The 12,733-nt window shown below is 51.0% G+C and overlaps 1 protein-coding gene across 3 annotated transcripts; it reads left to right on the top strand.

The window, feature by feature from the left end:
• Positions 1-1,854: 1,854 nt before the first annotated feature.
• Positions 1,855-11,411, top strand: GTPBP2 (GTP binding protein 2). 3 transcript variants are annotated; one of them, XM_084889547.1, is made up of 12 exons: positions 1,855-2,028; positions 5,521-5,547; positions 5,841-6,025; positions 6,391-6,499; positions 6,694-6,891; positions 7,188-7,362; positions 7,522-7,741; positions 8,134-8,269; positions 8,395-8,453; positions 9,079-9,250; positions 9,602-9,766; positions 9,992-11,411. In XM_084889547.1, exons 1-12 carry the CDS (start codon positions 1,987-1,989, stop codon positions 10,166-10,168), a joined length of 1,665 nt encoding a protein of 554 aa, XP_084745673.1. In that variant the 5' UTR covers positions 1,855-1,986; the 3' UTR covers positions 10,169-11,411. The 3 variants fall into 3 exon arrangements, with proteins under 3 accessions (XP_084745673.1, XP_084745674.1, XP_084745672.1); XM_084889548.1 differs by lacking the exon at positions 1,855-2,028 and adding an exon at positions 2,907-2,926; XM_084889546.1 differs by lacking the exon at positions 1,855-2,028 and adding an exon at positions 3,321-3,546.
• The last annotated feature ends 1,322 nt before the right edge of the window (positions 11,412-12,733 follow it).

Here is a 12,733-nt window from a genome sequence, read left to right as displayed (position 1 = left end):
TATAAAAATACAATGATAAAAATATTGTGGTATTGGCTCAGGAATAAGCAAACAATAAAACAGAAGAGAGTGCATAAACAGATCCATGTACATATAAGTCTTAGTATATTATGAGGGTGACTTTTCAAAGCAAATAACTTGAGCCCTGGCTGGTTTGACTCAGTGGATAGAGCAATGACCCGAGGGCTGACGAGCCCAGGTTTGGTTCCAGTCAAGAGCACGGACGTCCATTGCAGTCTCAATCTCTGGCCCTTGTCAGGGACTGTGTGGGAGGCAACCAATCAATGTGTCTCTCTCACATGGATGTTTCTTTCTTTCTGTCTCTCCCTCTCCCTTCCATTCTCTCTAAAAAAAAAAATCAATGGAAAAATATCCTCGGGTAAGGATTAACAACAACAACAAAAGCAAATAACTTGAGAAAAATTCCTATCCAATTAGCGGGAGGAATAGCAAATTAGTTCCTACCACACATCCTACATAAATATAAATTCCAAAAAAATTAAAATCTTATGTCAAAGTACTATACGCAGAATAAATGACAAATTACATCCCAGGGGAAAATGTGTGTGTGTATGTGTGTGTGTAGACATATACATCCCAGTCAAGCACATCATAAGCATCTCACAACTAACTCCTCCAGAAAACTAAACACATAAGACCTTCCTTCTCCCAGGACCCTGATCCCCTCCTAGACAGACATCTGTATTCAGCCTACTTCTCTGCCAGCCTTCACGCCTATCTGTGGTTAGCCAGGATTTTCAAGAATGGGAGATTGCCCTAGCTGGTTTGGCTCAGTGGATAGAGGGTCAGCCTGTGTACCTCGGTTGCAGGCTCCAGGGCGAGTGCAGGAGGCAACCAATCAATGTTTCTCTCACATTGATATTTCTGTCTTTCCCTCTCTCTTCCACTCTCTCTAAAAATCAATGGAGTCCTAGCTGGTTTGGCGTCAGCCTGCGAACTGAAGGGTCCCAGATTTGATTCTGGCCAAGGGCACATGCCTGGGTTGCAGGCTCGGTCCCCAGTGGGGAGCGTGCAGGAGGCAGCCAATCAATGATTCTCATCATTGATGTTTCTATCTCTCTCTTCCTCTATAAAATCAATAAAATATATATTTTTAAAAACTCACCCAGTATTATTTCTTAAATGTATTTTTATTGAAATCAGAGAGGAAGAGAAAAGGAGAGAGAGACAGAAACATCAATGATGAGAGAGGGAAGACAGAAATATTGATATTAGAGGTACATTGATTGGTTGCCTCCTGCACTTGCCCTGGAGCCTGCAACTGAGGGACATGCTCTTGACTGGAATCGAACCCAGGACCCTTCAGGCCAAAGCTCTATCCACTGAGCCAAACCTACTAGGGCCAATAATATATAATTTTAAAAATTAATGGAAGATACCCCCAGGTGAGGATTTTTTAAAATGGTATTGAAAAACAAATATAAATAATAAAATATATTTTTTAAAAGAATGGGATATCAAAATTAGTTATCCTTTTCCGGCTCTCAAAAGTTCTCCACTTAGGAGACCAGGGTGTTGGGATGGATAAAGTGAAACTGTGTTGGAGTAGTTGAAAGATCCACCAAGATGAGAAGACAAGTGTTATCAGGCGAGTGTAGCAGGCCCTGGTTATCATGAGAGCCCAGAGCTGCTCCTGGTGAGAAAATTGGGATGGTCTTAGCTCTCCCTTCCAATCCCCATCCTTCTTGAGATCTGTCACTGAGTTTTCAGGTCTCAGCCTCTATGTAGCAGTCTCTCTGGCTAAGGTTGACTTCTGCAGCATAACTTCCTTTAGCTAAACAGGGTTGAGAAGAGAGACGTCAAATATGCTTTCAACCACTGAAGATAACAGAATTGCCTGGGTCCGCTAAGGTCTTCTGCAGATTTTGACCCATCAGCTCCCACTGTTTGGGGGAGCTATGCCAGGTGGGCAGCAACTCTGATTAGAAATCTGCCTTCCCGCCTTGTCGTCTTGGGGGGGAAGCCATGGATCCGACCACGTCTGAACCCCTAAAAGGATCACCAGAGGTAAGCCATTGTTGCTGCTCCTAATTTTCCAAGTTAACCTGAGGTCTGAAGGGATGGGCTGTTTTATTTCTCAGCTGCGTGTGAGCGTCTCGCTGTTTGTGAAGAGAGGGGAAGTGGACATACAATGAATGGTGGGTGAGTCATGAGAGACCCAGGGGCTCGGAATTGACCCTGGCGTCCTGACTCCCAACCCAACAACACTAATGCTTCTCCACTCTGCCTTTCTAAGTGTCCTGTACACTGGCTTATGTCGCTAAATGTTTACTCTTTGCTGGCTGCCAGAGCTCTAAAGAGCAAGAGGGATGACTTGGCAAGAAAGTCAAAAGTCAGCAATCCTCCGGGGGCCCTTGGCCAAGTTTCTATTCTCGGCCACTTCCCCGCCCTCCTTGAGGTTGAGGTAACCCGAGCCCGCCCCTCCTATAGCCCCGAGTGTTTTCAAACTAAACTCGGTTCTCCCCGATTGGTTCTGCTTCAAAACAAGAAGGAGGGGCAATACTCGCTGCGGGCATCCTTGTAACCCTCTGGCAGCAAGGCTGCTTTATGGGTTAGGGCCTCCTATTGGGGCTTACCGCGGTGTCTTGGGCTGCTAAAACTAGCCCCCGGAGGGTGCCAGCCCGGTAATAAAGCAGTGACTGCAGTGTAAAGGTGGCATAATCATCGTAACAATAACAGCCATAATTAGGCTAACCATCACCCGCCTCCGCCCTGGCATTCGCCCTGACTCACCCCGACGGCACGCCGACCATCGGGGAAGAGGGAAGAAACCGAGGCGGGGGAGAAGCCAGCAGGCTGCAGGGACCAGTGGCTGTGAATTTGCAGTTCTCAGGGTCTAAAACCTGTTGCCTGGGATCGCGCTAAGGGGCCACACCCAGGAGTGTCCTCCAAGCTGGATTCTGAAGTAAGCCCTCCAGTGACACCCCCCGCCCCACACACACACACACCCACCCCAAGGCCCTATTAGATAAAGACCGGTTCAGAGCGCGGGGACTGGGGACCAGACTACAGCTCCCTTAGACCTTTGCGCGCAAAGGCGCGCTCCCTGTCTACGCCCCGAAGCCACCTGCGGCCCCTGCGTCGCGATGCTTCCTGGGAGTTGTAGGACGGCGGCGACCTCTTTGGAGGAAGCTCTCAGGCTGGAGGACTCTATATCCCGTGGTGCACCGCGGCTGTTTCTGACGCGCCTGGAGCCGGAGACGGGTGCGGGCGTGGCCTGGACAGGGCCCCACCCCGCTCCCCTCCGGCTGGCCCGACGCGGCGGTGGCAGTAGGGGCGGCGGCGGCGGTAGTGGCGGGGGGGAGGGGCCGGGCGGGGGGCTGGCGGCGGCGGCGGCGGATGGACTCGCGGGTATCGGAGCTGTTCGGCGGCTGCTGCCGGCCCGGAGGGGGCCCGGCCATGGGCGGAACCCTCAAGGCTAGGGGAGCCGGGGGCAGCAGCGGCTGCGGGGGCCCGAAGGGGAAGAAGAAGAACGGAAAGAACAGAGGGAGCAAAGCCAACAACCCCCCATATCTGCCCCCCGAGGTGAGCACCTGAGCAGTGGCGGGTTGAGAAGAAACCACTTCTTCCGGTCCCGGGATTCCGGGAAGGCGGGACGGAGAGACTTGTTACCCCTTTCCGGTGTCAGGACCCCTGGGGAGAGTAGAACCCCTCCTTCTGGTCCCAGGACCCCTGGAAGGAGCGATGGAGAGACTGGCCCTCTCCTCCGGGATCAGGACCCCAGAGAGGAAGAGTGGAGAGGAGCATCCCCTTATTCTGATCTAGATAATGCCAGGAGGAAAAGTGGGGAAGGGAGATCCCGCTCCCATCCCCTTGGGATGATCAGAATGGAATGCCCAGGTTCATCCCTTGCTGCACTGAGAGCAAGGAGACTCCATCCTGGGATGAAGAGGCAGAGTTTTCTACACTTGTTCCTTGGGGAGGAGGGGAGTACCCGGGAAAAGAGCAGTATGTTCTGTACTTATCCCTGAGTACACACACACGCACACTCACACACGCACACACCCCAGAACAGTCAGGTAATCCTGACCTTTGCCTGTCCTAGGAGGATGTGAGGACCGCCTCCACATACCGACTTCATCTACCCTTTAAGGCAGAGAATATTGCTACTTTGTCCATCTTAGGAGAGGAGGACCCAGAGGAAGAGCCTAACCCAGTGGTTATCAAACTTTAGCATGTATCAGAATCATCTGATTGCTGCCCCACCCCTAGAATTCCTGGCTCAGTAGGTCAGAAGTGGGCCTGATAATCTGCATTTACAAGTTCCTGGGTGGTTTTAACGCAGCTGGCCCTGGGACCACACTTTGGATCATCCTTTTACCACTTTTCTGATGACATTCATTCTAATTTTTCATCTCCATCAAAATGATAAAAAGGAAGGTCTTTGTTGATGAGCAAAGCTCTCCCTTATACTCCATGAAGTAGAGATTATTGGTGAAGACCTATTAAAGCCTGGAGTCAGAGGGCCTTGAAGAGATGGAATGATGACAGAAAGGGAGAAAGAAAAATGGCCAGGGAGGAGGAGTGCAGAAATGCAGGACAGACAGAACAAGCAAATCTCATATCCTTTTGCACCTGAGAGGGGAAGGCTCAGGCAATAGGATACTTCTGTTGGGTCACGGAATATAGGGGAGAGGTAGAGGAGACTGGAGTGGACTCGCTCAGACATAGAGTTAGGGCAGGTGTGGGAATTCCAGCTCACCAGCCAGAGAAATCATTTGGTCTGGCCTTGCCAAGGCATTAGGGGTGAATTAATTGTTTGACCAAATAATAGCAGGCTAATTTTTAAGTTGATAATTTTGTATTGGCCCTCGAAGGATGTTATAAATATCCAAATGGCCCTTGGCAGGAAAAAGGTTCCCCACCCCTGGGTTATGGCATAAGAGAAAAGCCACAGTGGGTCTGTCCCCTTAATTATATTTTTTGAGTTTCTTCTCTTCACCTCAGCCCCAACTTTGGAGCCCTATCCCTCTCTTATTTCAGCACCTCTCTCATTGGGCTTGTAATGACCAGTGCTGAGTTCACCCCTTGGCCCTGGTCCAGAACCTCTTGCATTCTCTTACTCTTGATGTCATCAGCTGAGAAGGAGGGGAAGGAAGGAAATGGTGTCTCCCAGACCAATGGCAAAGAAGGGCCTCAACAGCCAGGACAGAGGAGACAGATTTCTGGGGACTGCAGTTTGAGGGCCTGAAGAGAAGGAAGGAGTGATCTTGCATCTAGGAATTATATACTTCCAGTGACCAAAGAAAGGAGGGACTCAGGGTTCTGTTCCTGGCTTAGATGGGTGATTGTTCTTAGAGGCCTTTCCTTGAGAGAAGTCACGTTGGGGCTGGGTAGGGAGCTTGTCTGCCAATGACCTTTGGCAGGCACCTACCTTAACAGGTGCCACTGTGGCTTCCTTCTCTCTCAAGTTAGCTGTTGCCTGGGCCCCATCAGGAATCGGGGAAGTTGGGGTTGGGTCTGGACCATATTTGGTAACTGCTCCGTGTTCCTTTTCAGGCTGAAGATGGAAACATCGAATATAAAGTGAGTCTTAGGCTGGGGAGGTGCAGGTTGTCCTTGCTGGCATGAGATGGCGATTTCTCTTGACATCCTTCCAATTTCACGATCTTTAGTAATTTAGGATGTGGTTCAGGGTAAAGGCTCTTTACCTCATTTTATTGGGCGAGGGGGACTCACTGTTAGAGGGGAGGTCAGGCATGTGGGGGTTAAGCGGGAAGGGAAGGTCCTGGTCCTTACAGCAGGACAGGTGGTGAGCATGTGGGTGTAGGAGGACCATCTCTGATTTCACCTTCTCCTGATCCCTCACCTGCCCTAAGCTGAAGCTGGTGAATCCATCCCAGTACCGCTTTGAGCACCTGGTGACACAGATGAAGTGGCGGCTCCAGGAGGGCCGTGGTGAGGCAGTCTACCAGATTGGGGTGGAGGACAATGGGCTGCTGGTGGGGCTGGCTGAGGAGGAGATGCGGGCCTCCCTCAAGACCCTGCACCGGATGGCAGAGAAGTATGCTTCCCCGCCCCCCTCACTTCTCTCTTCCCTAACTCTGGGGAAAACCCAAATGCATCCAGTGACCTAGAGCCTTAGGCCAAAAAGATACTTTCCTTCTGCTGCCTTCTCTTGACAAAGGGATGAAGTGGGGAGGGCTAGTTCTGAGCTCCTCCACATTTGAACCTAGGCTTTTTTGCTTTTTTACTTGTTTGTTTAAAGGGATCTGTGGATGTGGGATAGATTGAGGGTGGTAGGAGAGAAAGTAACGCTTCGGGAGCTCTTTGGGATGTGTGGGAAGGCCATTGGTCCAGAGCCAGGATGGAAGGCTGGAGGTGGGGGAGTGCAGTCGAGATGTGGCAGCTGTGGCCTTGCTGTGATAGGGTTGGGGCAGACATCACAGTTCTCCGGGAGCGAGAAGTGGATTATGATAGCGACGTGCCCCGAAAGATCACTGAGGTGCTGGTGCGAAAGGTCCCTGACAACCAGCAGGTGAGCACACTTTTCCCTGCCTTTCTCACCCCCGCTCCCCGAGGACCCTGTGGTGGCAGACGCTCTCCTGGCCTGTGACCCTGGGGGTATCCAGGTCATCGTTTGGTTCCCAGGGAGCAGTGCTGCCCTTGACCCCGCCTGCAGTAGAGAGAGAAAAGGGATTGGAGCCCTTACCTCTGACAATTCATCCACAGTTTCTGGACCTTCGTGTGGCTGTCCTGGGGAATGTGGACTCGGGGAAGTCTACTCTGCTTGGAGTCCTGACCCAAGGAGAGCTGGACAATGGCCGGGGCCGAGCTCGGCTCAACCTGTTCCGCCACCTGCATGAGATTCAGTCTGGCCGGACCTCCAGCATCAGCTTCGAGATCCTGGGCTTTAACAGCAAGGGAGAGGTGCATGCCATCAACGGGACCCAGTGGGGCCAGACTATGAGGATGGGATAGCAGTGGTGAGGGACAGGGTGTGGGGCAGTGTGTGGACACTTTTTGAGTAGATAGATGAAGGCCCTGAGGGCAGTGCACAGGTTCTGTCCTCCTTAGAAAACAAATGGGGAATCAGCTGAATTAAATCACAGATGGGGCTCAGGGGTAAGAGGCAGGGTCACCCAGGGACTGGTTTAGGTCCTGGCAACTCTGAAAGGGTTGGGGAGGCTGGCAGGGGGCACTGAGCGCCCTGGGCTCTGGGCCAGGTGGTGAATTACAGTGACTCACGGACGGCAGAAGAGATCTGTGAGAGCAGCTCCAAGATGATCACCTTCATCGACCTCGCCGGCCACCACAAGTACCTACACACCACCATCTTTGGCCTCACCTCGTACTGCCCTGACTGCGCCCTGCTCCTCGTTAGTGCTAACACTGGGATTGGTACGAGGCATTGGGGCAGGGATGTGGCTGGGAGGGGGTGCTGACTTTCTCCTACCCTGGGTCTCCTCCAACCTGGGAGCCAGATGAACCTTTATTTCCTCTCCTCCCTCCCACATCCTCACTCTTCTCTCCTGATTCCTGCCTCCTTCTCTGAGGCAGCCGGCACAACACGGGAACATCTGGGGCTAGCCCTGGCCCTGAAAGTGCCCTTCTTCGTCGTGGTCAGCAAGGTGGACCTGTGTGCCAAGACCACAGTGGAGAGGACAGTTCGCCAGCTCGAGCGGGTCCTGAAGCAGCCCGGCTGCCACAAAGTCCCCATGCTGGTCATCTCTGAGGATGATGCCGTCACTGCCGCCCAGCAGTTCGCCCAGTCACCCAAGTAAGCCTTCCTCACTCCAGAGCCCTGATTCACGGGGAAGGCTGCCACGGAGCCGGGGAACATGGTGTCCCACCCCTGGACCAAACCAGCCGGGCTCAGTTCTCTGGTTTGCAGGTTGGGATTGTGGGAGGGTGTTTTTGCTAAAGGACTGACCCTTTCCCCAAGCCAGCCTGGGACCCCGGAGATGAAGTGCTGTGACAGGCATTCACCAACCCCCCTGGGCTCTGGAGAGGTCCTTGGCTGGTTCACAGAGAGGGCCTGACGCTCCTGTGAAGGTTTATCAGGAGGGGCCCAGCCACCCTGATAACAGCTCACCTTTCCATGTACGGGCTGTAGCCTCTGCTTCCTGTTACAACTTTCCTCATCTGTCTATCTCATGTCTCCCTCTACAGTGTCACCCCAATCTTCACCCTGTCCAGTGTGTCTGGAGAGAGTTTGGACCTGCTCAAAGTCTTTCTGAATATCCTGCCACCGCTCACCAACAGCAAAGAGCAGGAGGAACTCATGCAGCAGCTGACAGAGTTTCAGGTAAGTGTCCACCCAAACAGGCAGTGAGCCGGGGAACTAGGAAGGACTAATTCTGGCTAAGCCCCGAATCTGCTTAGAGATTTTGCACCTGCACAGGCCATTGATGGAATTTTCTTTGGCTTCAGGTGGATGAAATCTACACAGTACCAGAGGTGGGCACAGTTGTTGGAGGGACACTTTCCAGGTGAATTTCCTTGCTTGCTGCCCACCCCACTCAGCCCTCACATACCCAGACACTAAGACATCATGGTCCAAAGGAGACCCTGGAGTTGAACAGAGCTTAGCTAAAAGATGTGCTTGCCTTCAGATTAGGCTTTCCCCATCAGAGGAGCTGGAGAGAGCTAGTCTAGTGGCTGTGAGGGAAGAAACTGGATTGCTGGTTTGCTGGGCATCTCCAGGCCCTGAGGGAGCAGTGTGGGTCCCGGGCTCCAGGAAGAAAACTAGTGTGTTCCGCTGACCTCATTTTCAAATAGGGAAACGAGAGACTCTTTCCAAAGCAGAGGATGGAACCCACCGGGCTGTCTTGCTCTTACAGGCAGGGGTCAGATGTTCAATATCAAACCAGCAGGTACCCCTGCCAGTCATCACTGTCTTTCCTGGCATTACCCTTCAGAATCTGAACTCTGAACTGGGACAGGCATCCACTTCCTCTACCTCCAAGTTAGAATTTTTTCCCTAACTCAGAATTTAGGGTCTCTATTCCCCTCCTGAGGGACTCACCTTAGAGGGAAAAGAATGCTCTGGGGGACCCTAGCAGAGAAGGGAGGGAGCCTGGGCTGACGCTGTGCCATCCGCCCTCTGGGCTGCAGTGGGATTTGCCGTGAGGGCGACCAGCTGGTGGTGGGCCCCACGGACGATGGCTGCTTCCTGGAGCTGAGAGTATGCAGCATCCAGCGCAACCGCTCTGCCTGCCGTGTGCTGCGAGCTGGTCAGGCTGCTACGCTGGCCCTCGGAGACTTTGACCGTGCGCTCCTCCGAAAGGTGAGGTGGGAGAGTGGGTTGAGAGGGGACACAAGAGAAGCACCTGTGTAAGGGGAACTCAAAGGGAAGCTGGTTACACTGACTGTCTGTGTTTGAAAAGAGTTAGAATACTCATAAAGCACAGATCACTAATTATGAATCACTGTGGTCCAACCCAAGTGTCCAGGGCCCTAGAAATACAAATCATTAGAAGGGTTAGAGGATCCGGGAGGTAGGTAAGGAGGGTTCCTCCTAAGAGGAGAGCTTTGGGTATTGCCTTTTGAGGTCTTGTGTTTGAAGTCCTAGAGGGAGAGGAAACTGAGGAGCCGTAGGGTGAGAGACTAACGTGAGGTCTGGGGCTGTGTTCTCCAGGGCATGGTGATGGTGAGCCCCGAGATGAATCCCACCATCTGCTCAGTGTTCGAGGCAGAAATAGTCCTCCTGTTCCATGCCACCACGTTCCGGCGAGGCTTCCAAGTCACAGTCCACGTGGGCAATGTCCGCCAGACGGCAGTGGTGGAAAAGATCCATGCCAAGGTGAGAGGGATCCAGCTATGCATGTTTTTCCAGGGAAAAGTCAGAATTCTCCTTCCAGAAAAGCCTGCCCCAGCCTCTTAAGAGAACTCCCTGGTCCCACAAAAGGGACAGAGACCCATTCAGAGTGGGTACAAGCCTGATAGGCCCCAAAGGGTGGAGGACCCAGGCTGGTGGAGAATGGGACCCGAGGCATTATCAGAGCCAGTGACCACCTATCTGCTGCAGGACAAGCTGCGGACAGGGGAGAAGGCAGTGGTACGTTTCCGCTTCCTGAAACACCCAGAGTACCTGAAGGTGGGCGCCAAGCTGCTGTTCCGGGAGGGTGTCACCAAGGGCATCGGCCATGTCACTGATGTGCAAGCCATTGCAGCAGGAGAAGCCCAGGCCAACGTGGGCTTCTGAACTCCAAGCAGGCACAGCTCTGTTGCTGTCCCTACAATACATGATGCCTCTGGCCATGCTGCCCCCTGCAGGCGGCTCTGTGTGTTAATAGGCTAGGGAGAGGGGTGCTCCCTGCCACCATGCTGGAAAGGTGCCAAGCTTGGTGTGGCCAGGGAGGGAAAGCCCTGAGGGAGAAGACGGGAGAATTCAGGGCAGTGCTCAGCAGCTGTGTGTCCATCTTGTTGGCTCATCCACACTGGAAACCCCATGACCTGTCTACGGAGGGAGCTGACCGCTGCCACCTCGGCCCCACTGTCAGGACTGGGCATGATCACCGGTGTGGTCCCTGCACTTCAGGAATTGTCACAACTGGGAGTGGTCCTCGAAAGCACTCCTTTTTCTATACCTCTTCTGAAGACCATGTAAGTTGCCCGTCTCTACCTGACTGTGGACAGAAGACATCTACTCAGGCTCCTGGCCATCTGATGGTAGGGTCTGAAGAAATGGCACAGTGAACGGCAATGTTCCCATCCTGTGCTGAGACATGCAGCCTATTCTCAGCTTTATGGCTCTTCCCTTTTTCACTCAAAGGCCATTTCCCCGTTTCTCTTCTCATAGGCCCCACAGGTGCTATTTGTTGAGCTGGCCCAGGCGTGGGGCTGTCAAGCTAAAGCTTGGCATACCGAAGGTCAGCTGCATGTCAATCAGTTTTGTTCCCTCTTCTGCAGCGATCTGTTGGTTTTAATTTTTTTTCCAATTGGTTTTAGAAAGAGAAAGGGAGAGAGAAACATTGATTTGTTGTTTCACTTATATATGCATTTATTTATGTGCCCTGACGGCATCAAACCAGAAACCTTGGCATACCAGGACAATTCTCTAACCAACTGAGCTATCCGGCCAGGAGTAATATGTTGTTTTAATGCTGCATCAAGCAATGTTTTACTTTCCCACACTGACCCACAGCTCCCATTCCACCACCCCCACCCTGCTTCCCGCTCCTACCTAAGTCCTCTTGTTTTAGTAATTTGCAGTGACCATCCTTTCCCTCTGTTGCTGGGAACCTAGAGAAAAGGGAAGGTTGTTGCCATATTTCCTACTCTTTAAGACATGGACACCCTTCTTTCCCTTTTGTTAGTGTCCTGGGTTCCCATGGACTCAGGGATTTGTTGGTTGAGGTTTCTTTGCGTGTATATATATATGTACATACATATATATATTTAAGTACACATATATATATTGTACAGAATAAAAATGTTTTATTGAACACACTGTGCTTATTAAACAAATAGGTTCAACTTCCAGAACTAGATTCCTCTCTGGGATTAGAGACAGGTGATACCCTAACACTGCTGAACCCTGACTGGGGAAAGAACTCAGCTACCAGTAATATCTCATTCACCATTCTTCTTTTCCTCTCTCCCACTTGCAATCAGTGTTCCAGTATTGTGATCAAGTATTCTGAGCTGTTTTGCATAGTTCTTCAAGTGAGCAGAATAGAAAGCGAAACTGCTCTTTTGAGCTGAGATAGGTAACCGCCTCATACTTGAAGAATTGGCCACTTGCTAATGGTAAGGAACTCACTACTGTATCAGAGATTTGGAGATTAGTATGCCAGCTACTAATGAAGAGTAGAATTTGGAGATATGGTAATCTGGTCCTCATGCTTTACCTAGCAATGCAAAATAGCCTAAAGTGAGGTTTATGTGGCCTAAATTGGCTCCTTGGAGCTTTGAGGGCCACCTTGCCAAACTTTAGTCCCTTCCTGTTTCTGTGTTCAGAGCAGCTGATTATCGCAGTCTATAGGTAGAGAAATAGGGCTCAACATTAAAATCAACTAAAAAAAGGAACTGCATTTTGAGCTCTGAATTTTGAAAAAGAAATTTAATGATAAATGTGGCCCGAGGTCCTCAGGGGCATTCTGTCTCCAGGGTTTTAAAGTGATAGCTTCCCTACCTCTCAAACTCGGCTGCTTTTTTCTGCTCACTGGTTTCGCTTGTTACGAAGAAGTCGACCATCGAAGACCTTCCCCTGTGTTGGGAACTAAGAGAAGGTTTATTTCCTTCTGTACAATAGCTGTGCTATAAGGAAAGGTTATATGTAGCACACAAAAAAAATGTTTTTAGGAGACAACAATTATGCTCAGAGATTTCTGTCTTTGTCAGCTACTTATTTAGCACAGGTTCGCTTTAGGTATTATGATTTCAAAAGCCAGTAGCATACAATAACTCTTAATAAACAAAGTAAAGAAGTAATACATCAAACAAATGTCAGGTTAATCACACTACCAGGAGGCACTCGGGAGAGTTAGTGACCCACCAAAGAGCTGACTTCCAGCTGCCAGCATAAAAGTAAGTCCCCTGTTGCTAGAGCATGTTGTTAGGGCACAAGGACATTAGGTAGCAGGATGGCTAAGCTGCTATTAGGATTATCACTTCTGAGATCCCTGCATGGGTTGGTTGGTTTTTTAATTTTATTTATTGATTTTTAGAGAAAAAAAACATCTTTTTTGTTGTTCCACTAATGATGCACTCATTGGTTGATTCTTGTATGTGCCCTGACTGGGGATCAAACCCACAACCTTGTTGT

Source organism: Pipistrellus hanaki (assembly GCF_964339955.1).
Source record: "Pipistrellus hanaki genome assembly, chromosome: 7".
In the NCBI taxonomy this organism is placed as follows: Eukaryota; Metazoa; Chordata; class Mammalia; order Chiroptera; family Vespertilionidae; genus Pipistrellus; species Pipistrellus hanaki.
Note: the sequence above shows the minus strand (reverse complement) of the source record. Positions and strands in the feature narration are given on the sequence as shown.

Coding starts and splice junctions, on each gene's coding strand:
- GTPBP2 (XM_084889546.1), top strand. CDS start 3,361: ATGGACTCGCGGGTATCGGAGCTGTTCGGCGGCTGCTGCCGGCCCGGA. Junction 7,742..8,133: donor CAGTTCGCCCAGTCACCCAA/GTAAGCCTTCCT, acceptor CTCCCTCTACAG/TGTCACCCCAATCTTCACCC. Junction 9,767..9,991: donor TGGAAAAGATCCATGCCAAG/GTGAGAGGGATC, acceptor TATCTGCTGCAG/GACAAGCTGCGGACAGGGGA.